We start from the raw sequence: 27,742 nt of genomic DNA, 5'->3' as shown, positions 1-27,742 counted from the left end.
CACCACCGGAATTTAGCTGATACATTTGTGGGTCACATTCTCAAAATTACTGGACATGTAAGTTGAACTTGCATAGACAATTTGTCTTTAAACGACTGTAAAGACAATTTGCCATCTACAAAACACGTTTTTACACTTGAAACAAATGTATTCACCTAATTTTCCTGAGAGTAAAACTCTACCAGACCAGGGATAGGGAATGTACTTTCCATGGTAGGAATCACCTAAATATTCGGTAATAGCCACACATTTTCCTCAGTCTATTCCCAGATCTACTCCTGTAGAAAGTAGAGGTAAGTCCATTTCAGTAGGTGTAGGAAAAGGAATTTCTCCACAAGAAAAAAGTGCCCTCTTTTGCATAGTTGCCCCCACTTTTTGCTAAACTGCTCATGTACTTTGATTGAGTGTGCCCTAGGCTCCTGCCAAACAGGTAACAAGGGCCTATGTTCTTTCCCTAAAACTGCATTGAAAATAAAACCCAATTGGCACTCTCTGGCCACATGTCAGCTCCTTGTAAATGGTACCACAGGTACCAAGGGCACTGTGGCCAGGGAAGGCCTCTAAGTTCTGCAGCACTTGTTGTGCCACCCTTAGAGGCCCTGTACCTTTACACACACACACACACTGCATTTGCAGGCTGCATGTTTTGGTGCAGAACAAAGTGAAGAGTCGACATGGAACACATCCCTATGTGCCATGCCTACAACCCACAGCCCTGGTATAGATCAGCCACCCTTTTAGATGGGTGCACTATACTAGTGGTGAGGGTACAGGTGCACGAGTCCTGTACCCCTACAGTGTCTAAGCCAATTCTTAGACATTGTACGTGCAGTAATGCCATTAAGAGCATATGGTGCTGGGAGTTTGTCATTACGAACTCCACAGTACCATAATGGCTACACTGAAAACTGGGAAGTTTGGTATCAAACCTCTCAGCACATTAAAGCCACACTGACTCCAGGGTGGGACTTAATGAAGAATGTACACAGAGGGCATCTTAGAGATGTCCCCTGAAAAACAACCTAACACTAGAGTCCAGGCTGAGTGGCTGCTCACCAGCTGCCACCACCAGACATGTTTCTGGGCCCCTGGGTCGAGAGCCTGCTGCTCCTAGGGGTCTGAAACAATGCACATCCTGGGATGAGATGCCAAGTCTCCTCCCCAGGATGGGCAGGGTCCACAAAGGGGAAGCTTCAACGGCTTGCTGCCTTTGTGAGCTTCCCCAGGCCTTTTGCTGCTTCCAGCAACTGGCCCCCACTGGTTCCGACCCCCACTATGGGCTGGAGAATCGGCAGGAAAACCAAGTGAGGAAGGGAGGTGTTCCCACCTTTGCCAACCCCGCCCCTCAGGTGAGGGAGGCAAGGCGAAGCACAACTCTCAGTCCTCGCCATCTTGCATGTGCCCCCCTCCCACTGGAGGGTGGCATAATAGGGCGTGTACCCACCTCAAGTAAAGAACCCACTGGTCCCAACCATTACTTACCTGTAAGGCCCCTAAATCTAGTATTTAGGGGCACCCCTAAACCTTGCCTCATCAGACAAGAACCGACTAAGATGAAGAGAAGAAGAAGGATCGAAGAAGCAATGCCAAAGCTAAGAAAAGGAGGACGCCCACTGACTTGGCCCCAACCCTACCGGCCTGTCCCCACCTTGAACCTGCAGAAGCGAAATCCCGGTGTATCCTGCAGCCAGCAGCCTAAGGACCTGCCCTGCCTTCCACCTCAAAGATTTTGTCTCCCGTGAATACCGGATTTGTTCACCCACAGACTCTGGCTCCGGTCAAATCACGAGTCTGCACCACTTTGCCCCCGACGCCCCCGGCCCGACTTCGAGTGGACCAACAACGGCGATCCTGACCTGAGATCTGGTGATCTCTGACCTGCCTTGACACTCTCCATGACGCCTGCAGTCTCTTTCTGGAGGATCCCCCCGACCACAACCAGAGCTGGTAAGAAAACCCAACACTTAAAGACACCCCTGCACCCGACATCCCATGGCCTTGGGTGGCCCAACCGATGGTGTGCCAGCATCCCCAGGCATCCCAACTTACCTCTCTAGCAAATGGTCCCCTCCAGAAGATCTTCATCCCTGAGCCTGCAGTCTTTGTCAAAAACTGAGATTCCCCATTGAAACCAACAGGGCACCCAACACCAAAACAGCACCCTGCACCCAGCCGCCGCTGCCGGTGTACTTTGGGTGCTATCTCGGATACCCCTTTGCCCTGAACCTAACACCAGGAGCTCTGCTCCCACAACCCAGTGGCATGAGCAGCCACCAACCGGAGGCCCCTATCCCCGATTGGATAACATTGGGCCTCAGCACTCTGCACCTGGCTGCTCTAGTGCTGCTAAGGATGCTTTGAGAGTGCATTCTTGACCCTGGGGGAACCCTTGTTCTAACCCCAGAAACTCAACCCCAAAGACCGAGTACTTACCTGTTAACCGATAACCTCATTTCCCTCCATAGGCATACATTGACTGTTTTCCCTTGAAAACTGTTTTAAGCGTGGAGTTGACTTATATGAAAACCTGAAAAACGAAAACTGTGCAGAACTGATTTTACTTACCTTTTCTCTAGGAAATGTCCCAGTGTGAAATCTAGGCATATCACACTGAGTAGAAAAAGTAACTTTCGACATTTTGACTTACCTGTATTTCAATCAACTGCATTTGACCCTGCATTCAATTGTAAAACACTGCCTAAGATTTTGAAAAGCATTTATTCCACTTACCTGTGCCAGGCTTGGCTTGGTTCTAGAAATAAAATAACTTAATAATATTTTTCTACAAACAAAATTGGCCTGAGTTCAGTCTTTTTGAGCGTGGGACATCATCTGCTGATTGAGTGTGTAGAACAAATGCTTGACACTACCCTCTGATAAAGCCTTACTGCTCGCCCACACTACCACAAATAGAGAGTAAGGTGCTATTTACTTTGACCTCTGCCTACCTTTGGGGTTTCACTGGACTCTGTGTACACTAGAACTCATTTTGGTATAGTATATACAGAGCCAGCTTCCTCCACTCAGCCAAGGAGAAAAATAGCCAGGGAAATTCCACTTATGGAAGACATTTACTCAAGCCTACTGGTACCCTACATACAATTACACCAGCAGATATTCCTCTGCAGTGACGTAAAATGGAAATTCAAAAAGGTTTTTCAGGAGTACAACTGGAAGCCTGCAACTGCCCCAGCTCCCCGGGTGTATTTCTGGAGAATTGTGACTTTTTCACCAAAATGTAGGAGTCACCCACTGGTAGATTCAGGATTATTTTTAAAGAATTTGGCCATGGGAGTGCGAAACTGCAAAAATGCTGAACTGAGGCACCCAAATAGGTGAGAATGCCATTGCTTTTTTGCAGATCTAGCACAAATACTCAGATGATACAAGGCAAACCTGTAACTTGCAAGGTGGAGTTGTGCTCTGTATCGTGCAGTAATTTAAATGAAAGCGAAAGACTTGAATGGAGATGCGCCACAAAACTGAGAAACGCTAACATTCAAAAACCTTGAGTCAGCACAGAAATATGAAACAGCACATCAACTTGCAAAGCAATACGTTACTGAACCAAGCAGAGACAATTCTTCAGCTTAAGAAAAGGCAGTAATACCGCAGTGCATGAAAATGTAATGCACGAATGACCAAAAATCAACATGCAGAAGACACAAAAATAGTGTGTCCAGAAATTAGAACAGATGATGCAGAGACTTTGACAAAGGAATCAGCCAGCGACTAAATGGGCAATACAATAGTTAGGCCCTGGAAAAGACAAATAGGTTACATTCGTTAACACTCTTACTGGTAAATACTCTATCTAACCTCAGATTCCTCACCTTCCGAATATTACCCAGGCGTCAGACTGGATCTGGAAACTTCTAAGCAGTAGCTCAGCGTGCCGGTAGGTGGTGCTGTGTGGCTCTGCACTGATGACGTTCCGCCCTAAAAATGATGTGTGGGGTCCACATAAGGACCACTCCCATGAGCTGATGTCACTTACTATCAAAGCTGTCTGCACCCCAGGCTCAGAGCCCTAAAAGCAAACTGGCTATGACCAGTGTTCATATACCTAGACTTGGGATCTTATTAATGGGGGAGAGCCCAATTTACAGAACATGTAGGATGTGAAAGTCTCAGGGGCAGTTTCTTTCCAAGTTCAAAAGACCACACCAGGCGCCAATGCCATAAATTAAGTCCTTTTGCCATGCTCAAGGACTACTGGGCTCAGTAGGTGCAGCCTGCGGGGCAAGGCATAAGGCAGGTGATGGCCAATGGGAGATTGTCAGTGAATGACATCAGAGTTGATGACCAGTGCGCATGTCGGGTTGGACAGGTCTTGGACTGTGTCCAATCCGACATGTACACCTCAGACGTAAAACTCAGCTCTCTGTTTGGAAGCTGGGGGGAACACAGCAGTGCCCTTCCTTTGAAGGGTTGTGTTCACCTGCTCCAACCAATTGCTCGTATGCTCTCATGCAGCTTTAAGTGTAAAGTTGTATGAGAGCAAATCCTTGATTGGTTTGTTTAGGATTGATAACCTGCACTTGCGGGACCACGCTTTCAAGGAAGCGCGTGCGGCAGGCAGTGGGCGGGTCGGAAACCCTCCGCAATCTCACTGAAGGATTTGTGCTAATGGAATTGCCTGGCTGGGCCAAATTACAGGTGGCTGACTACCGCTCTTCAGTAGCTTGCATGATTCCAGCAGCACAAGCCTTCATGCTAGATCTTATGCTGGCAAAGGAAGTGTGTCGGAACTGAACCTGTATTTGTACACTGTGCTGGAGGCACTCATCATACGTCCTGGATTGAATTTCCTGTTTCTCTTACTTTTTTGGTCTGTTTGGGGTTCCTCCGGCAGTTTCATTGTTCAGGCAGAAAAAAAACTGCTAGCCCTCAACAATAGCAGGGACTCCACCATATCACGCACAGCATATGCTCCAGACTGTGGCACGCTTTTTAGAAAAAGATTGTCTCCTCCTCATTTTTGGATTCCACCGCTGCAGGAGTGTTGACTGCAGTGCACGAGGTAAGTGTGCTTCCAACCTCATTTTAAAATTCTAATTTAAAATTCCTTTTTACATTTTTCAATTTTGCATTTTATTTTCCTATGTATAAATAAGTTAATAAGGGGTTGCGGACCTCTAGGGGTAAGCGGACCCCGGGTTAAGAACTGCTGCTCTGGCACCAGAGACCAGTTGTGGACTTTGCACTCCATTAGCTGAAGTTGTTTTACAGGCTGCCTGTTTATTTTTTCTAAACACTGAGCAAGCCTGGGGCATGGATTTGGAAATGTAGGACAGAGCTTTGAGGGTCTATTTGCATGTGATGAGTGTGTGTGTGTGTGTACAGCTGGAAATTGGTCTAAACATAGACTATGGAAATATACAAGGGAAAGACACAGAGGATGTGATGGGTTGTGGAGTAATAGTTAAGATGGTTGGTGGAGGTGGGGGGCATTCACGTTTAACATCCTGAGATCTTTTGCTTTTTAGAAGCAATACTTTTTGCCTTTCAATGTTAAAGCAACATTTTGATTATTGCATTTCAATGTTTTCTTGGGAGCTGAATATGGAATCGGCTCTATAAACTAGACAAATGAGCTGGCAGACTTGCAGCAGGCTGTCTTAGATCTCCTAATCCTGAACTCACACTGTATGATTTCACCCTGACTGGGACTGACTCTCGCTACCCCAGCTCCCACAGGGAGAGGAGGCCGACGTGCTAGGGAGCCGAGTGCGACCTTTACGGACAGAGAGCCTGAGGCGTCACTCGCCAATGTCACTCTGAGACTAGAAGCTGCCCACCTCCCCTCACCGCCACTACTCCACATCCTCTCTTAGCCCCCTGGTCTCATAAACTAGAAGGTTCTTTGAGTTGAGCTCTTGTCAACCCTCTCAGCCATGTCACGTCAATCACAGACCAAGGAAGGCTTAGCCAAAGCCATGTCAGGAAATACCAGGCCATATCAAGAGAAACTGGGATTGAACTCAGAACAGCTGTAAGAGGGAAAATGAGGCTCAGTACCTAGCGTGCACAAGACCAGCACACAAAAGGTGAAGTTTAAAAAGAATTACAGAAACGTAAGATATATAAATGCCCATCTTGAGTAGATGTATGATTAAATCCAGCATATCTCGTGTCATTATCCTTGTCAGTCTCCAGGTAGTATGGGCCAGCAGGAAAGGGGACAGATAGTACTCACATTTTTGTTTACATCCCATAATATACCTATTATAATCCAAGGAACATTGGTCTTTTCTTTAGAATCTGCATCCCTTGCGGCACATTGGAAGCCTGCTACCTCAACTATAATACATTTGCAAAATACATTTATACTGCTATGTTTATTTTACTTGGCCCCAGCACCCAACTTAATTGTACAATTTGTGTGTCCTGAAACAGAACTGCAGCAATCCATACCTAAACTATAAACTACACATTTTGCTTTGTTAGTGATATTAAATGGCCCTAAATAAATTATTTTTTGTGTCAAATTAGAGTTGTACCTCTTCTTGGTTTACAGTTAGAAGGTATGTGACAGGAATCCGCGTTTCCCTTTAAGCTTGCGTGCTTCGCTTACTACATAAAAGTCATACCTAACTTTTACGCCTCACCACTTTCAAATGTCACCAACTGCCACAGCATAGGCTGGGTCCACAAACCCCTCAAGCCACCAGTCATTGAGTATTAAGAGATGTGCCACTCTATAATATGCAGAAGGTCAGGACTGGCAAGTCCTCCCTCGACAGCGGGCTGCAGCATTTTGCAAGAGCTATGCGGTGTTTACCCCACTCCACAGGAGCTCGTGCAATAGTGCATTCGCCCTGGTGTAGAAGATTTTCTTTCCAGGAAACACTGGATTTTTTCCCCAAAACTCAAAATTGAGCTATAGTTTGCCTATTCTCTCTGTCCCCTGCAGGGAAATTTCCAAACCCTGGATGCCTTTTGAATCCACAGGATGTTTGAAAAAAGGTACGTGGATACCTTATGTGAACAAAATGTTATGGAGGCCTAAGCACAAGGTAACCCAATTAGCCAAAATAATGGCTCAGCACAGGGGGTGAGGGTGGGGGGCTGACGGGGGAGGAGCGAGCAGTAGTTATGGGGCGAGGATGGCACCTGAATTGAGCGCTTAAGCACAAGCCCTTTGGCATATGACATGAAGTAAAGCGTCCTGTCCTGTTTCTATTTTTGTGGAAGTACTATTAAGCTAGCTCCCGAGTAGCACGCCGGCACACACAATTTGCAAATGTGGTGACTGGAAGTGTATTAGTCTCGGGAGAGTCATGGTATGAATGTCATATTTTTTACTGTGCACAGATTGATGGAAATCCATCTTTGTTTTTCAGTTGACATTCTCACATGGCCCAATCAATGGCCCTTTCTTTGATACATTGAGTGATATGATTTATTTATTATGTTGAGTTTGTTCGTTTTAGTAGTCTTAAGTATTTAGTGGTACATAGTATAATGGTGCTTATGATGTTAGACACTGGACTTACTGTCATAGGCGCATTCTTGGTGTTAGCACACTCCTATCAAATCATGATGAGTGATCAAGATATCTTTTAATAATTGGTCTAGTATGATGAAGATTTAATACTTTATGTTTTGTTTTCTAAAGCTCTGGGACTACTATGTCCTATTTGTTCTGACAGATTGATTCTGTTTGATTTGCACTGTTATGTTGGCTAGTCAGGTACATTTTATTCACATATCTGGGCAAGATGTTTGCACACACGAGTGTGGGTGTTGTGTTGTTGTTTCCCATCTTATCACTGAATTGAGATTTATTTCACTCTTAGTAACTGATTAATGGGGACCACTCTTGTTTATGCTGACTATTTCTTACTAAACACAAATGTATGTTGAACTATGAATGCATAAATATGTGGAATTGTTCAAATTCGACTCTATTAGAGTAATGAACTATAAATAGTGGATGATTTATGTTTTTGGAGAAAATATATTTCTTACTTTCTCACCATGGGATATTGGTGATGGTTAGAATCATCTGACTGGGTTACTCATTATGTGTTTTTTATATGTTACTTTAGTGCTGAAGAAGTACAGGAGGCCGATTGGCCTCTACGAAACACGTGCTGGCTTGTGACGTCAAGAACTATGAACTGAAGAGATAAAGAACATTTGTTTACACTTCATCAGAAGAAATACGAATATTCGTCTTTTGTGCTCACAGTGGAAGACTGATCACTTATTGGTACTCCGTTCCATAATTTTGAAAGGGTATTAGGTGGCCACCCTTGTTGGAATAATTGGAGCACATCGAGAATTGTTGTGGGACACTCAAACTCTGGGTCGACTTGCTCCGACATATTTGCTCTGGCCACCTTTTATTGTATGTACTCGACCCAGACAGTCGGTAGTATCCAGACCTGAACGTATGGCGTACTTCACTGTGTCCTGAAATTCTTGAATGAGCTGTTGCAGGATGTGTCGAATGTCATCAGGGACAGCTGGCAAGATGTACCCCACTCTGCCTCACAATGTTTGTGAGCACCTCTGCAGGACGCAGGTCGGGTTCAGTGACTTTAAAGGAAAGCATGCAGAGAAGATGCACTTGGCAAATATCCCCTTACATTTTGACTCAGTGACTAGCGATAGTGAGAGACGCATTGGGACTGAGACTACTTTTAGATGCCTGCACCACCAGGCTTTCAGGGTAGGGTTTTGCATAAGGAAGTCTGTATCCCCTGAGGCAGGTTTGTGCCAGCTTGCAATTTGTCTATTGACTTGTGGGGACAAGATACTGGCTTTGTGCAGGTGATCAGCAGTGCATTCAACAGGGCCTCGTTAATAGGGAGGAGAGGTTTCTCTTCTGTTGACCGGGTGAAGGACCTTAGTGAGCATATTAGTCTTGGCCTCTCTGGATGGTAGGTTAAGATCCAACACTTCTGATGCCCTCTGAATCACTTGAGCGGAGGAGGCAGATTCCTCTGTAACTGTGGCAGTATTAGAGGAAGAAATGACAATGTCTGGTGATATGTTCAGACCACGGGCATCCTGCAGATCCAAGAATATGTTTTCGTCATCATAAGGGCTTTCAGCTACAGCATTACCTTCATCGTAATGGTGTGGAGGATCGGAACAAGGTTAACAGTGAGTTGCTTGGGACCTTTCTGAAAGTTATGGTAGATGGCTCTCTTTCCGGCGTAAGTGAAGGTGTCAAGACTCAGGCTGCCGTGTCGGACGTGGCAAGAGCCTCCACAACAAAAGGCAAAAGGGTACGCAGATTGTATAAATAAACAGAAAAAGTAGGGAAGTGTAACATGCAGAAGTGTAACAATGTATCTCGTAAGGAAGAGGGAAGATGATACCATCTCAATAAGAGTGGGTGAACAATACTATCAGGACATAAGGAGGAGCATCTAAAAGAATCAGAAATACCATCACCTCCAGATGAGCAGGCGGAATATCATCTATGGACACAATCTCCCTTTCACTCACAAAGGGGACATACTAATACTAAGAAATGCATATTTACCTCAAAAGGAGCTGCCTCGACACATGGTCTCCTCAGAAAGAAGAGATGCATTATTTGAGGAGAAAGGGGTAGTCCATCATCTTTACAGGAGACACAAAACTGTCTCACTAGGAGGCAGTACCAATGGCTTGAGATCGAAAGAACCCCATGTTTGAAGGAAGGTGAAAAATGAATCATCCCAGGATCAAGCAACATACCATTTTCTTAGGAACTGGCATTCCTAGTCACATAATAATCACTGAGGGTGAGGTGCACCAATGTTTCCATCCTTGCTGTTGTGGGAACTAATATCGACAGAAATAGGAGCCACATTGGATGGGCAGTTTGGTGCACTAGATGCTCTCTCTCCTTCCCTCCATTTTGGAGGCTCATTTTGCCATCTTGCAATCCTCAATTCTCCCACCGCACAGGAATCTACAATAATCTGTTTGGGAAGTGAGTCTGAATAGTTGGACTTTTCAGCCTCGAGATGTGGGAAGTCAAGTTCTCACGTCTTTATTAAGACAGCCAGAAAGACATCAGTAGAGCCATCTGCAGGGTCCAGAGGGTAATACCCGAGCAGGTAACCTAGGTAGTTAGGAGTGAAAAATGAGGCCCAACTTGGGAAAGGTTACACCAGATAAGGGCCTCTATTCCCTTCTGCCTTGCTAAGAGTCAGAGAAAAAAGGCTCACAGGCGGCACCACAAATGGTCTAGGCGTGGATTAATATTTCTCTCAGTGCTCAAGTATTTCTTTATTATGGATACATAAATCTGTGACAGAATAAAATTCTTGACAGGAATCTTCTGCTGAGGGTTTTATGTGCCAGTCAGGTAAGGTAAGCATTGTATGGACCTACCAGAAAATGTTCTGGGTTATTAAGAGGCTGCTGTGTGCAATTCAATCCTCCTCACAAGAAGCCCCCCTAATGGAAGCTGAAAAGTGAGTAAACCATAAATCTCAAAGAAAGGTAATCGCTGACTTAAATGCCTATTAAATGATTACCAAGAAGAACCTCTTGATCGGCTTCCTCAGCCCACACTGAAATGCTGATATGAGAGAACATACTTATCATTTGCATCAAGGATCAGAACTCCAGAGTCTCAGTAAGAACAACCTACATTCCTGAGATTAAAGCTGATCCCAGTACCCGGACGTCCTTCAGGAAGAGGAGTAGATGACAGATAAATAGCTCTATAAGGGAGTTTAGAGAGCAATTTCCAAATCCCCTTTAAAACATACAAATCAGAGTTCATATTTGGAGTTAAAATATTTAGTACAAAATCCATCTAGTGGAGGGAGTCACAACCCCAACCACAGACCACCACTGGTTTAAATACTCTTGTATTGGTCCATTCTAGGTTCAGACTTTGTTACTACACCTCAGAGAAATCCCATGTGCTTAACATAGTTTGCCAGTATACATTTATTGCTGTATCGATTCTTGGTTCATGTAATCTCCCACCTCAAATATCCTTCATTGGAAAAATAATGCAAGTACCCATTGAAATTACTTCAGGCAATTTCATGCTTCAATGAGACCAAAAACTGAGAGGACTTGTAAGAAGCGTATTTGCAGATCACGCTCTACCAAGGATATTTTGGTGTTTCCCATTAGCGGTTTTCTACAAAGTATTTAGGGAGCGTTTATGATGGTGGGACTTCTTTTGGTAAACCACTGAGTGACTGCCAGGACACAAGACACAGACTCTGGTGAGTTGAACTAAGGCTTTTTGTTTGTTTGATCCTGGACATTTTGCATTGTAACATTTGACTAGAAATGTTGAGAAGACACCACACCTTTTGCAACATTCTTGCCCTTCTCCTGGATTCTCTTTGGTTGATAAACTATTTGGTTCGTTTGGGATAGATTTATCTCCTTCGCTTTTCGAATAATTGTGGCCGGAGTTCTTGATTGCTATGATGTAGGCATCAAATGTTTGGAAAAATGAGAATTTCGGTTCCAACATAGAAACAAGGAAATGTTAAAAATTCTAAGACATAGTTGGGGGCACAGATGATGTATACTTTTAAAATCAAGACCGACCTATATCTATTTTGTATTTTACTCATTAGGTTTCAACATGTGAGAACTGAGGTGGGGAATACCACTTACCCACTATACTTAGTCATCCTGTGAAACAGAAGAAACTGGAATATAGAAAGATGGATGTGACTGTGTTAGACATTAGATGCCTCCCTCTCTTTCGATGCAGACTAGATAAACATTGTATTTGAAATGACCCGGTATGTGATGTTGATCTTCTGAATATTTTAGCAATCATGTCGACTTCTGGGCAATTACAATCTCTTCTTGGTGTGCTTTTTGTAAATTCATTGGAATAAAATAAGCGTCTTCCTCTCCATTTAACACGTGGGAATTTGCTAACGATAATGGCAGGACACTATTGAGAAATGGACTGTCAAACTGTAATATATTTGTAAATATTTATAATGTTGTTTATGCTGCTTGGTTGTGGGTTGTATGTGCACAGTCTTGTAATTTACGAGTGGCTGAGGCTGTGATTGATTTTACATGGATAAAGGAAATATGTTTTTGGGAATAAAATAAAGAAGATACCGGAATTTTAATAATATTACTGAACTCTGTACAACTGTGGTCAAAATAGTAGTAGCTGTGGCAGATTTCGATTTCCAGATTCTAGTTTACATTTATTAGAATGGTTTGTTGAAAATCATTTTCTTATCTCCTGAGGATGGGGCTGTTTGGTAGGAGCCATGAAAGGCGAAAAATGAAAGATATGAGTTGGAGAAAGAGAACTTATATGGATTTAGATTGATTGACAGAATTAATTATGATAATTTAAAAGGATTTGCTCGTATAGAGAACCTTTTACATTTCTTTGAGATCAGATAAAATGTAGAAGAAGAGGTTAATGTTTTCAAAACTAAATAAAGATGCAATATTAAGGTATAATTGTTTAAAGGTGTTCTTGCACTGATTGACTGCACTTGGCACTAATTAAAGGCAATAAGGGAAAACTTGCTTGTGGGCATACGTCTTGGTAGGAGAACCTTTGAAGTTATGTTCCTAATTAGTAACTAAGTTAATAAAACACAAAGTGAAATACAAAGAATAAACATCACAATTGCAATATTAGGACAATAGCATGAGGTAAGCCATCTTACGGCTGCCAGGTTCAGATTTCGTTAACTCCTTCCCCACTTCAATTCCTTCCTACTTCTAGAGTGGCTATGAAAGGTTATCTAGTGTACACCTATAGGCAGAAAATGTGCTACACAAGAAACATGGAAAATACGGGCATGGAAAGCAGTGGCTATTGGACAATGTCTGAAAAAAAGCATTAACCAATGTCTTAGGAAAAGTTGACACAGCAAAAAAAGCTTACCGTCTCCCTCAATCACATGATTGCAGTTGTAGCAGACATCGCCGAAGAGCTGGGAGGAAAAAACATAAAGTTTCTTAAGTATGTTTTAAATAATGATATGGTATTTTTCAGAAAGGCACAGCCGCATGTTTTTGTCTCTATTTTGTTTTTTACTGTGGTTTCAGTTACAGATTTTCTTGTCTTTCATAGTGCCTTCATGCAATAGTGAATCAATTTAGATTAGCTTTAAATATTTCAAAAATACTCTGACGTTTTGTACAGAAGGAATATCCAGACCTTATTTGTACCGACAGGAAACCATGGAGTCATCCCATGTTCACTATGAGATCAGCTGTTTTTCGCAAACCAGTGCTAACCCATATGCATTTGGATTCATCAAGTGGTCAATCCAATATTACAAGTAGGAAATTTAGGGGATCATTCAGAGTTTGTCAAGTGGCTGTTGAAGTAAGAGCGAAGGGTTTTCATACACGAGTATGGAGCTACTCAGGTAGGAAGTTCTTTATTTGATGTTAGGCCCATAGGTTACAGCAACAGCAGGTAGATCCTGTCAGAGCTCCATCCTTCCTCCAACTGTCTCTACCTCCTAGCTTCCACTCCACACCACAAATCAACATTTTATTACATCATTCACTCTCAGCATTCTAGATACTAGCTCAGATATACAGGGAATGGGGAAACACAGGATACTACACACCTCCCTTTCTTAGTTCACTTGCATAGATAATCATTCATGTAGACAAAGACAACAAACAGCAGTCACGGAAACTCTGTGACAGGTCAAGACATATGGCTCCCCACACTGCATGTAAAACAAAGAAACAAGACAACAACTGAGTTATGATTACCATTGCACAACAGTCCAGGGGCCAGATGTATGACCGTTTTTTGCAGTCGTAAACGGGAAATCGGCCCGCATGCGACCGCAAAAAAGGGTTGTGGTATGTACAAACGCTATTTTGAGAGTTGGTGACTCACAAAATAGTGTTTGCGAGTCGCTATTAGGAAGGGGCGTGCCAAGAGCATTGTAATAGCAAGTCAGAAGGGTAAGTACCATTGTTTTGCGACCGCATTTGCAGTCGCAAAACACTTGCAGTTTACCACCTACTTAAAGTAGCTGGTAAGTCACTTGTATGTAATGTTTTCTAGTTAGGAGGTTCTTACTTACCTTATGTGCGCTCCCTTTGAGCCACTTCATAACTGTCCTCTCAGACTTCTTACTTTAAAGACTGCCTTTCTGTTTGCCATCACCTCTGCTCGTAGGGTGAGTGAGCTCCAAGCTCTTTCTTCAAAGCCTCCTTTTCTGGCTGTTCATACGAACAAGGTAGTCTTCAGAACCAGACCTTCCTTTCTTCCCAAGGTGGGTACTTCTTTCCACATTGGTCAAACCATCACTTTGCCCACCTTCTTTCTGCCTCCGCATCCTTCTAAAGAGGAAGAGAGGCTCCCCCGTCTGGATCCAAAACGTGTGCTTTCATTTTATTTCGATCGCACCAAGCAATTCCGGGTGGATGACAAGCTCTCTGTTGGCTACGTGGGCGCCAAAAAAGGTTGGGCGGTGCACAAACGGACCATCTCTAGGTGGGTCGTTTTGTGCATCAAAGATTGCTACTCTTCAGCAAAGGAGCCTCCAGTGGGATTGCACGTCCATTCCACCAAGGCGACGGCGGCAACCACTGCATTGGGACAGGGAGTCCCCCTTAATGACAACTGTCAGGCAGCTACCTGGGCATCTCTGCACACGTTCACAAAACACTACTGCCTGGACAGCCAAGTCCGGAGAGATGGCTTCTTTGGCTGTTCCGTTCTCCAGGACTTTCTGGTGTGAATTTGGTTCGCAGACCCACCTCCGGGGTTGGTATTGCTGGGGTATCTATTCACAAGGTAAGGAATCTATAACTTATTTTCTCTTTCAGTTGAACAAGTTACTTACCTTCAGGAACGATATATCTGTAAGAGACATAGATTAGTTATAGATTCTTTACCACCCTACCCATCCTCCCCGTTCTGTGTGCTGACTTCTAGGGTCAGGTAATCCCTTTCAGGACCCTAGTTTAGTGCACCAGTGGTCAGTGTTTTGCATGGCTCTGCGCTTCTGGTGTGGAATGTCATGTAAAAGAACTGATGCCAGCGCGCGAGGGTGGCGTCTAAGTAGCTACTGTGCCGTCATCCCAGCAACCACGACGCCAATAACAAATGCGGAGCCGACCGACGCCACCTTTCGACGCGCAGGGGTACTGCTGACGAAAAATTCTCCGGATCCAGTCTGACGCCTGGGGGTAATTCACAAGGTAAGGAATCTATAACTAATTGTCTCTTTCAGAGATTATACTTATGGAAAGCCCCCTAACAAAATTACATTGGGCCACAAAAATTACATGAGAAACTCCACTTTGGGTTGGAATATGATTCCCTAAGATCAACACACTAAAGAGGATCTAAAAAATGGGATTAGCTCAGTATATCGATGCTATGCAACATAGCGAAGTCCAACACAATAAAATCCTAAGGTGAAATATTCAACAAATTTGGGTTGCTACTTATCAAGTTGTTCTGTTATCTACATATCAGACACATGACACTATACCTAAAGAACCTAGAAAATGGTCCAGTAGTCAACCCTCTTAAATGTAAAGTCGCTATGGCCCAACTGCAACGAAGAGGCAATGTCTCCTTAATCTATAAAACCCAAGCTAGCAACACTCCTGACATCATTCACAAACTGAGGGAGGCCTGGGAATCAGATGCGGGCCCCTTTACTGTTGAAGAGTGGCCATTCACTCTTACGGCACGATGACAGACAGTGATGTCAATTTTTTTTTCTTTTTTTATAGACTTTCATATAGCGCGAATCACATATTGTATTATACAATGTAATTATTTATGTGGGATTTATTTGCACAAAAAAACTCTGGTGAATGTAACAAAATTGTCTCAATCGCCAGCAGAACTTAGAAGTCCTCGTACACACAATTTGCTCCAGGAAAATGTTATGTTCCTACTGGCACAGCATCTTCATAATACTACAAGAGGTCCTTGTTCAACGATTAAACCTTCACCCAAGACAGTATTATTAAATATCCTTGAAGATGAAGCATATAGAAGAGTGGAAAAAACTTTCCTGACACTTTGTATTAGTCCTAGCAAAGAGATATCATACAGCAGGGACAGTACATCTGCCCCTAGCGTTGACAAGTGGAATACGAGTCTAGATAACTTCCAATCTAGGAGGCCAGGGGCTGCACACAGAAACATTTACATTTTGGAAAACTGGTTGAATTATTGAGGAACAAGAATTTAATGAACAACCAGCAAGCCAGCAACTAGACCTGGACATGCATTTTTTAGTTTCAGCATACCCTTCCTGCACCACCAAAGACCTAACACCATCAGAACTGCCTGTGCAGCTGGAAAGCATCACAGAAGCTGAGTGGGCTTCCACCCTCTCCACGCACCAGCCTGATCACACCAGCAACGGCAGGAGTAAGACTACAGGCCAGTTGGTACACAGAGGAACTCAGACTGACAAAACCCTGTTGCAAGCACCTGGAGCACAAATGGAAAACAAGTAATGAAACCCTAGATGAAGGCCTCTTCAAATCAGTCCTAAGACACTACCATCACCAGATACGGGAACACCAAGCACACAGCTCTTGCAGATCGCATCGACACAGGCACTAACAGCAGCAGGGAAATCTTCACCATCATCAAAGATTGCCTCCAACAACATCACCCCCTGACAAGATCTTTGCAACAAGCTCTTGGAATTCTTCTGCAACAAAATCACCTCCATATACAGTATCTTCGACAATCAACTGGACCCTGTCACCGCACAACTTAGCTTCCTGAAGAACGAACCCTGACCTCGTGGCCCAACATCACCCCCCTCAAAATAGGTTCCACCGTTATGACCATCCACTCAGGGGCCCCATCTGATCCTTGTCCCCACCACGCCTTCACTAAAGGACTCCTACAGATCAGAAAAGCAGTAACACCCATCCTCAATGACTCTATTGACTCAGCCACATTCCTGGACATTTGGAAACATGCCACTATTGGGCCTCTGCTCAAGAAACCATCTATCCAACTACAGACCCATCTCCCTCCTACCATACCTGGTAAAGGTCTTAGAGAACCTAATCAACCAACACATCACCGACCACCTCTGCAACCATCATCTCCTCGAAGCCATGCAGTCCGGATTAAATTCCAACCACAGTACAGAAACACTACTCATTGCCGCCATAGACAGCATTTGTGTAATCCTTGACAGATGAGGCATGGTAGCCCTCATTCTACTGGTCTTTCTCTGCAGCATTTGACATGGTCTCACACCCCATCCTCATCAGGTGTCTTCCCGAGATTAGCATTTAAGAGCCCGCTCTACGCTGAATCTGCTCCTTCTTAATGGATAGAACCCAATTTGTCAGCCTGGCCCTTTACTCCTCAGAAGCCTGCAAACTGACCTTTGAGATCTTCAAGCCATGCGTTGTTTTCCATACCTAGGTTCTGTCTAACCTGTATGAAGACCCGCTCCTTTGCCTGCCTAGGTCCTTAATTGTGGAATTCTCTGCCTGTCGCTCTTAGGAACTGCAATTCCTTACTTGCTTTTCGCAAGAACCTGAAGACTTGGTTATTCTAGCTGTCTGTCCTGGGACTCCGTATCTGCTGCTATCCTGCGCTGGGAAACCCCCTGGGGTAGCTGTGCGCACAACAAATCTTTTGAATAAATAAACTGATCTGTGGAAAGCCTCAAGGTTCATTGGTCAGCCCAATCCTCAAGACAAACATGATCCGCCTGGCGATTGTCATCCATGCACATGACATCAACATGCTCTCCTACGCTGACGACACACAACTCATGCTCTCCCTCTTGGGTTAGACCCCAACACAAGAAACAAGTTCACCACCTGCATGATGAAGTCGCTCACTGGATAAAAGGCAACTGTCATAAGCTCAACACCAACTGGGCTGAGGTAGTGATCTTCAGCCAGAGCACCTCACCATGGGGCTCTAACTAGTAGCTGTCTGAACTTGGACCCACACCCAGGACCCATGCCAGGAATCTTAGAATAATCCTTGACCGCAAACATGACGTGACAGCACAGGCCAACACAGTCACTGCATCCTGAAGATGCTGAAGAAGATCTTCATATGGCTTAAAAGCAAAACAAGAAAAACTGTTGCTTACGCACTAGTCACCAGCAAGTTAGACTACGGAAACACATTCTACGTCGGCATCACCAAGCAACTCACGAGAAGACTATAAACCATCCAGAACTCAAGAGACAGACTCATCCTCAATCTCTCACACAGAAATCACATCACAGAGAGCTCCACTGGCTCCAGACACACAAAGCACTCATTTCAAACTCAACACACACACACCTTCAAGGCACTACACGACTTAGGCCCCATCTATCTGAACAGTCGCATCTTCTCCTATTAACTACCCAGACACCTCTGCTCCGCAGGACTAACTACTTACCCACATCCCATGTAAAAACAGTACCGGATCAGGAAGACGGGCAACTCTTACATCACTCCTAAAGAGTGGAATGGCCTCCCACTCCACATCAGAACCTCCTCCTCTCTTCTTGAATCTGCAAGAAGCTTTTCAATTAACTAATCTATCTTAGGCTGAGCAAGGCACACACACCTGCTCAGTGCTAGCATACCCTTGTGGATGATAGTGTGCTTAACTAATACACATAACATGACTGGGCTAACAGCCTGCCCACTGCTCATCATTGCTTGGCTCTACTGTCACTCTTATTTGCTTGCTTCTTATTCGATGTCTTGACTTCTTTTTGTGTTTGTGCCTGACCTACAGCATAGACTCTTTATGGTCCTTTTGCCATTCGAACTTGCACCCTTCCACTGCTCACATTTAGGAAACTACTTTATTTCTTTTTCATTGAGCACTCCATGAGAATTCATGTGTTTTTTAGCTCTCTCCTTCTGTGCTGCTTATCCTCCTCAAATACTTGCCAGACTGCTGTTGCTTCCCACCTCTCTCAGCGTGTCTCTAAAAGCACAGCAACAGGGATATTTTTAGCTTGTTATGGCTGAAGAGCAGACTTTAAGGGCAGAAGAGAAGCAACAAGAGGGAGAGAACATGGGCGAAAGAGAGCAAAGTGGAGTGCTGGAGTAGAAGCACACGGATGAAAGCAACATGAGCGCAGGTGGGGGAGGAAAGCACATAAGCTGAGAAAGTGGGGTTGAGAAAACCATACAAGGGAGACAGCTGGAAAACACATGAACTCTCATGGAGTGCTTAACCAAAAACACAAAGTCGTTCGCTAAATGTGAGTAAAGGAAGTATAGAAGCCTGCCAAAAAATAACTGAAGTAGCTTCTTCACCAGGAGCATGAGACAGGCAGTCACTCAAGACCACATGTGTGATGTAATAAGCTTCTTACTTGCAGGAAAATACAAGGTATGTGACATATACATGTATACATCTATCAAACATGCTATAGTCTCTTACCTGATTGTAGTGAGTCTCACAATAAGCCAAGCCTCTTTTCTCGTAGTGACGATGTCCTAGGAAGGCCTTCTCACACTTTGCACAGACAAAATGCTATGAAGAAAAGGGTGTGCATTTAAAATCAAATGTGTACCACAAAAGAACGTTCAAATGCTTGACCCACAGCCCCCCTATGTCATTGCTAGAACACGCCACTCCCTTTTCCATGACGGTCCATTGAATAACTCACCACCTATAGACTTCCCAACAAACCCTAAAGTCCACCATTTCACAAGATCCAGGCACTTCCTGCTCAGCCCTATTTTTCTTTGTCCCCTTCTCCCCATTAACAGGGGCCGAACAGAATTCACCGTACAATAGTCCCTCTTCTACCTTTGTATCATGTGGCCCCTCTAAATATAAAAAATGCTCCCTCAAACCATGGAACTGCTCCTAGTTTGTAACATTCAAAATGTAAAATATCACATGCCGTGTGCAAGAAAAGCATGTAGATTCAACATGTCCATAGGGAGTGAGGTACCACGAAATGAAATGCAGACATAAATAATGTAAACGCAGTGATCTTTAAGGGAGATGCTTTAATAAACGTTGAAATGTTGAATTCCTTGTGCAATAGCTGAGGCAGCCTTTGGGAGTCATACAGACCTCTGCGAGAGGCCTACCACATCTCCAGTTCGGCGGAGACCAGGCTCTCCGTTCCTCTGGTAGAGAACTGTGATCTCTTCGGGAATCTGCCAGTGCAACAGGTGCATATAAAGGCAGACATTAGCCAAGTGGGTGCCATACTGTTTTGGAGTTGCTCTGCAACCGGTCTCGTTTTTAGGCAACAAACCCCTGAAAAATTGGTCTTTTTATGATGCTGTATCCAGCACTCACTTGGGCACATCTCTCACCATGCATGCATGCAGACAACCCTTTTACCCTCCAGTCATACAAGCATACCCCTTAACCAGCCCTCCCACAGGCACACGATGTAATCACATTGGCACACTCAGGTCTTCTTAGTGGGATGAGTTCTGCACACCGTCAGTAACTCTACACAGACTCTGATAAGGGCGCCTACTGGACCCTATATTTGTATCCTTAAATTTAACAGCAAAACTACTGATCTCTTTCTCAATAATAAATGTAAGAACCCTGCAAATAATCCAGGTCAGTGATTTACACTTCAGATGTTTTAAGTGCACGTAACATAGAATATGTATAGCTATTCCCCTAGAGTATTTATTTTTTCACAAATTATGTATTTCTGTAGCTTTGGCTTTCAAGCAACATGAATCTTGCACAGGACATACTGAAAACGGAGTTGTGTCACATGTCTGAGTTAGTTTAGGGTGTGGATGAGTGTTCATGATGTGGCACAATTGAGAACACCCTGGAGGTGAGGATGGAGGCAGTTCCTGTTTTCACAGTGTTTGTTACTGGGTCATAATAGTGATTAGATTGCATGAAAAGGGAACTTACACAGAGTCCCACCTAATGCAAATTAATATTGAACCTGTTCCACATGGGTACAGTGTTTCCTAAACTTTGGTAATCCCTTCAGCATACTGTGTTTTAGGTGGGTAATTTGCAATTCACCCACCCCAGAATCTTGCTTACTAAGCTACGTCCCTAGACAAGTGGCATGCTGTGTCAAGCACAGGATGTAGTCCACACCCTTAAGTACACAGATAAAGCCTCTAGTAAATGATTCGTAGTTATGTTTTTTTGGCTCTGCTCTTTTCAAAGACCCTCACCGTCTGCATTCCACTTAAAGCACTGGACACACTGCTAACCCTGCCTTTGCGTACGCACAGTGATCAATCTCTACTCGCAAATGCACAACTTAAACTCTCTCCTAACCTTGCACTCACAGACACACCAATCACTGAGCACTATCCTAGCCCTGCACTGACACAAACTCCCCTCACCCTAAACTTATGCAGGGACAACTTATTCTACACTCATATAGACATTCACACAGGCACTGCCCACATTCTAATAGGTGCAACACTCACCTTGCACTCACACACAGGTACACCTCTCACAATGAACTCACACAAATACACCTGAGATTATATTAAGAAATACAGACCCCTCCCCTGCACCCACACAGGCACACTGCACATTCTTTTTTGGGGTTAGAAAGAAAAGTAGAAAAGCAGAGTAGCAATATTACACAATAATCAATTGACCAGAAATACATTCAAATCATTAAAACGAATATTCTTCTAACAGGAAGATTCTAAAAATAGGTAATAGCAGACTTTTGCTGGCGATTCTTAAATAGCAATAAATATAAGCCAACAGGTGTAGGCTTCATAACAGTTCACACATCCTAGTACTAATTGCTAACCAATAGTATTTCAAATCTGGTACTGCACAACAGCTCCAGCGAATGAATGCTTTCAAATGGGCAACAAGCATCTTGGTTTGCCCAAATAAACAAGAAAGCATAGAATGACCTTTCTGAAAAACATTAACAGTGAGCAGTGAAGAAATAGGTGGAAAAAAACACAAAAGTCTTGGGAGAATCGCCATTCTTATAAAATTGCATCTTCCTACAAAACTAATTGGAAGTTTACCCCATGACGCAGAGCCTTTGTAGTCTTTTTGAGAAGTGGCTCAAAATTTAGATCTATTACTTCTTACACTATTGATCAAATAACCAGCCACATGGGCTGATCCAACAACCCTAGAATCTACGAACTACTCCAGTCTAATCCGTGTTTTATCCATTTTCAATGAGTTGTCCGAGATTGAACCAAATATTTATCCTTCCGTTTATATTGCTGAGTGCCGTCTTCAAGGAGAGGGTAAGCCTCTCAATTTCAGCAGCAAAGAAGGCCCTTTTCCTTTCCTGAGAATTTAAAATTCAACATGAAGGGGAATTTGTGATGCATCTCATTAGACTATATGTGAATTTACTTAAGGCTGTCATGGGGGGAGGGTGGCACTCTGAGGTTTACAATACATAAGAGTAAGGCTCTTGGATTAGATTTTCATCATTTGTGTCAAAGATTATTGAGGTTACAAATTAGGCATGCCCTCAGTCTTTAAATGCAGTGAAAGCATCGGCAGAGTGCATGCCTTGAAAAAAAGTGAGAAAGATAGAGTAAGTACCATTTCAAGCATTATTATTAAGGAGGGTAAAAACTTTGCTGAGAACCGATCAAGAGTACCTTTTCCGTCTATTACTGAGATTCATACAGAAAGGTCCTGCAATTGAATCAGGCAAATCAGCATCTCCGATTGGTTTTTGCTCAGCAGGTGAGTAGTGTAAGTGGAGTGTAGCGTCAAAGATAGATAATAAGTACTGTGCATTGTGAAAAGAGAAAGTATTGAGAGAATCTGTGATCACTGTTGGTTTCCGGAGACGAGGATGGGCGCATATGAATCAACAGCGCTGCACTCTATGAACAGATGGTTACAGGGTAAGTAACATTTGCCGTTTGCAGCATGTGCACCTGAAGTTGCACATGTTCTGCATAGAGTGTAAAGCGAATTCCTCCCTTAGGTGGTGGATAGTGAGCAGATGATGTAGATATTTGATGGAAAATGTTACTTATCCTAAAAGTAATTGTTTAAAGTGTATACTGCTGTAGATTCACAGGCGCTGCATACTCTTGCCATCTAGTGATGGGTTTGGATGTTTGCAAGAGGGCTTTGTTTGAAGAAAGTCTTTCGAGACATAAGATGAATTGTGACTCCTCCTTTAGTGGGTAATGTGCATGAGCACCAACTCAAACGCTTTTCGCACAGTGGGTGACAGGAAGTATGGAGTGGCCAGTGAACGCAGCATGGTGCACCATAAGTGTCATGAAAGTCAGAACAGTAATAAAAGAAGAGATATGCAAGTAGATCCTAATGCTTCCGGGGTGGAGGGTGGCGTATGTGGATCTACAGCACGACACGCAGCAAACAGGTGCTTACAGGGTAACATTTTCAAGTCATACGTAGCATATGTTGCTGTAGATACACTTGCTCTGCATAGACTCTAAAGCAGTACCCCCTAAAAGAGGAAACAGCCTTAACAACGCGGCAATTACCATGCACTGCCTTTACCACAAATTCTTTACCATGGAATATATTTAGGACACATTGCCTTTACCACACATATGCCTTTACAACGAAATGGTAAGTATATATCAGGTAAGTGCAAATGTGTGTGCATTTTTATATATATGTATATGTATATATTAGGGATTAAGGTAAGGGTATTTTTAGTGTTTATGGTTGGGTAAGGGAATAGGGTGGTAAGGGTGATTTTAGTGTTTAGGGGTGGGGAAGGGTATCGGGTGGTAAGGGTGACTTTAAGGTTTAGGGGTGGGTGAGTTTAGGGGTTGAAAGGGGAATAGGGTGGTAAAGAAAACAAATTGGGTTTTTAAGGAGTCTACCCCAAATTAAAAAAACATTTAAATGCAAATTCTTTAAATGAAATGAGGGGTTTGGGAGGTGTCTTTCCCAATTACAAATATTATGTATAGGGTGTCACTTACCATTGTGCTGTGAAGGCATGTGTGGTAAAGGCATATGTGTGATGAAGACTTACGTGGTAAATGCACTGCGTGGTAAATGCACTGCGTGGTAAAGGATGTGTGGTAAAGGCATTTGTTGTATTGTCATACAACCCCCTACAAGCGGTGGTTAGTGTGTGCATGATGCAGATATCTGAAACAAAGTTTAAGGACTTTCTGGCCAACCATAGACTGCTGATGGGATTAGATATGCAAACACCAGTGAGTAGCGGATGTGTGTGGGGCTGACATGGCGGCTGCCTTACATATGTCAGCCAACTGAATATTACAAAGGAAGGCCGGGGTCGCTGCTTTCGTGTGTGTAAAGTTTGCCCTGAGGGTAAAAGGGAGTGCTCTTTTGGCATTATGGTAGCATGTTTGGCTGCACTTGACTATCCATCTGGCAATAACGGAATAGGTTTGTCTTTGTGGTGTTTTGCAAAAGCAACAAAGAACTGATTGAACATGCAGTAGGACCTGATCCTGACGATGTAATACATGAAAGCATGTACAGCAAATCCAGGGCAGGGATCTCCAACCTTTTCTGTGCTGAGACCTTCTTCTGGTTACTGAAAAGCTTTCCGAGCTACAGCGTAATATACAGGTGTTAGATAATTGTACACAGGGTACAAGTAACTTAAGTACCGCCCCTAGAGCCAAGTCCTACGCTAGTGAGCATTTAGCAATAATGCCACATCAGCTTTATAGCAATGTTAACTTGTGGGGCCCCCAGAGTTCAGTTTTGTCCCATGAATTACACAGAGGTGAGATTTGAATTTAGACTTGTGTTTTTATTGTCATGCAATACATAAGTTGACACTGTTGTCATTTTGAGAGTTAGGGCACAAAATACATTAGCAAAAGTATATTTGCATTGCCCCAGGAAGACTTTATGATATCTACAAATAAACATATCTTGGCAGTGACCAGCACACTATACAGCAGTCAGACAATAATGAAACACAAATTAACGTATGAAGAGATTGCATTAACAGAGGCACTCTTTAAACAAAGGAAGATTGAAAAGAAGAAAGACAGAAATAAAACATGGAAGAAAGGAAGAGAAAAGAAAGGAAGGAGAGGAAGAAATCAAAAGGAAGTAGAGAGAGAAAGTAAAGGAATTCTGAGGAAAAATGGAGGAAGGAAAGGAAACAAAAGACAATGAGAGAAATAAAGTAAGAAGAGGAAGAAAGAAATGAGAGGAAGACGGAAAGGATGGAAGAGAGAAAACACCAGTGAAAGAGAAGGGAAGGATGGAAAAAGTGAAAAGCTGTAAAAAAGGGGAGCGAGTGAAAGAAAAAGGAGAAAGAAAGAAAGGTGTGGTGAGACCATGAGTGAGGAAACAAGCAAGTCCAGAGAATTAAAGAAAAAAGTAGAAGGCAGACAAGAGAAACAGACAAAAAGAAAAGAAAAGAACATGAAAAAGTGCAGAATAACTGAAAGAACAAGCACACAAGAAAAAATAAGAGGAAAGGAACGAGAGACATAAGAAAGAGAAGCTAAACAAATAAGAAAGAAGAATTGAAGGAAAAAGGAGTAAAAAAATAATAAGAGGAATAAGTGAAAAGAGAGGAAGAAAGAAAAAGGCACCACAGGATAATACTGATCAAGCAGAGAGCAAGTCGGAAAGAAAGCAGAGCGAAGAAAAGAGAGGAGAGCAAACACAGTACAAGTCAAGAAGAAAAGAGGTAGAAAAAAGTTTGAGCAACAAAGAAAAAAGTGACAGAAAAACAGGGAAGGAGCGTAAGGAGAATGATGGAAGGAATAAAAGCGCGGAAGAAAGAAGAACCTAACAAAGAGAAAGGAGAGAAAAGGGGAAAAATAGAAGTAAGGAGAAAAGTAAAGAAAAATATGAAAGAAAAACAACAAGACATTGAAATAAAAAAGGACAAAAAATGGAGACAAAGAAGAGTAGTTGAAAGACAGTGAGAATTAAAGAAGAAGGAAGGAGAAAGGAGAGAAATTGGGGAGAAACAAGAACAAAAAATGGAGAGTGAATTGAAACGGAAGCAGAAGAAAAAGAAGGTACAAATGAAACAGAGAGATAGAAGAAAAGGAGAAAAAGAAAAAGCAGCGAAAGAAGGAAACAACCAAAAAGTGTAAGATGGAAAAATGAAAGAAAAGAGAAAGAAACTAAACAAAGCAAGACATTTTCATAAGAGTGTGGACTATATGGTCCTGCACTTTCAGCTTCCCACGCGCCACACAAAGTGGTGCATTGTGTTTTAAAGTGTTGCATTAGCTTTTCGGCAGCTGCATATTGTCAAACCAGTTGACAGGTAATTAGCATGTGCAAGCTATTCAGAAGTAGCCTGAAAGCTACTGGTAGCTTCTGATCGACTTGCTGGAGGCTCCTGATCTATGGTATATAAAAGCCATAAAAGCTTTGATGACTGGGATTCGTAAGAGAGAGGAGTGCTCCCAGTTTTACATGTGAGGAGCCATGCAGCTAGATGTAGCCATGTAGAAGTGTAGGCAAGGACTGCGTTTTATGGATGGAGAAGATAATAAATTATATCATGGAGATTGGGTTTAAGAGGATCCAGGTGACTGGAGATACAATAGTGGACGAACCTCTTCTATTCTGCAGCACTGCAGGCCCATGTGGTACGTATACGAGATTCGCACAGGATCCCCATCCATTTCTGAGGGAGACTCAGGAAACCAAATTCTAACACCTCAGGCACTGGACTCTTAGATTGAGCTGCTTGGGGTCTGGGTGTCTGATCTGTTCTTGGTTCCATGTGAGAAGATCAGGCCTTTTGGGGAGCTTCTCATGGGAGCTGTGGACATCTCAACGCGTGTTGACTGACAGGGTTATCTGGCCCAAGGGGGGAGGGGGGGGGGGGCAACAGGATAAGTGTTAAGAGGTGTTTACTGCATCATTTGGACCATATACAGAAGCAATAGGAGAGGTGTAAAAGCATATGTAAAGATCCCTGATCAGTTCATCCATAGTGTATTGTCCATAGACTTCTGGCGTGTGTTCCTGGCAGCGAAGTTTGGGTATTTTGTGTTTTCAGGAGTGGCAAGCACGTTTAACTCTGGGCTGTCCCAGTGCTAAAAGTACTTGAGTGGGACTTGTGGATGGAGTTCCCACTTGTGGAATTATTGACGCGTCCTACTGATCAGGTCTCCCAGGTTATTGTCTACTCCTGGAATGTACTCCGCTAGAAGGTGTATGCAGTGGCAGAGAGCTGGTGCAGGTCTTCTGCGCTAGCACTGAGAACAGCGGAGAGCGTGTGGCAACCTGCTACTGAAGGTAATACAAAGGGGTCATGTTGTCTGTTTTGACAAGGACTTCCTTGCCACAAATGACATGAAGAAAGGCCTTGTGCGAGGTGTGGGGTTGGCAGCTTAAGGTAGTTGATATGCTGTCCCTGGTTATGGGGGTGGGGGGGAGGGAGAGGGTGGGGAACCATACCCCAGTGTTGTCATGATAAAGAAAAGCCCCAGAGCCGATGAGATTGAAGTCCATTGTAATGGCCACTTGAGGAAAAGGGGCCTGACAGACGCCTGCCTTGCAGCAGGTTGCTGCTGTTTCACTACTGCGAAGAGCGATGGGTGCTGGCCTCTGTCAACACTAGGACTTCCCAGTGATCCCTGGTTGTGACTACTGAGCCGAAAGGTGCATGTGAAGTCGAGCATAGGGTAGTATAGCGATGCAAGAGACCATCACCCCTAGAAGAAGCATGACAGTCCTGAGTTTAATTTTACAAATGGCCAGAAAAAAAAGGTAAGAGCTGCTGAGGTGCCAACACTCTCTGCTGGCTGGGATAGTCTTTGCCTGTGACAGTGTTGAATATAGACCTCAGGAGGGGTTGTACTAGCAGGTGTTGTAGATAGGACTTAGGGGCATTTGTAGTGAATACCAGGCAGTGAAGCATGGAGATTGTAGCT

General features: G+C 43.5%; 1 protein-coding gene across 2 annotated transcripts in view; it reads right to left on the bottom strand.

Moving 5' to 3' along the window:
* The window catches only part of LIMS2 (LIM zinc finger domain containing 2), a 229,914-nt gene that overhangs the window by 39,373 nt on the left and 162,799 nt on the right, over positions 1–27,742 (bottom strand). For both annotated transcript variants that reach the window (XM_085634662.1, XM_085634660.1), the window contains exons 7-8: positions 19,344–19,436; positions 12,854–12,902 (exon numbers count right to left, since the gene is read on the bottom strand). In XM_085634662.1, the coding sequence (XP_085490788.1) occupies positions 12,854–12,902; positions 19,344–19,436 (142 nt within the window). The remainder of the gene's footprint in view (positions 1–12,853; positions 12,903–19,343; positions 19,437–27,742) is intronic.

Source organism: Triturus cristatus, chromosome 11 (genome assembly GCF_964204655.1).
Source record: "Triturus cristatus chromosome 11, aTriCri1.1, whole genome shotgun sequence".
Taxonomy (NCBI): domain Eukaryota; kingdom Metazoa; phylum Chordata; class Amphibia; order Caudata; family Salamandridae; genus Triturus; species Triturus cristatus.
Note: the sequence above shows the minus strand (reverse complement) of the source record. Positions and strands in the feature narration are given on the sequence as shown.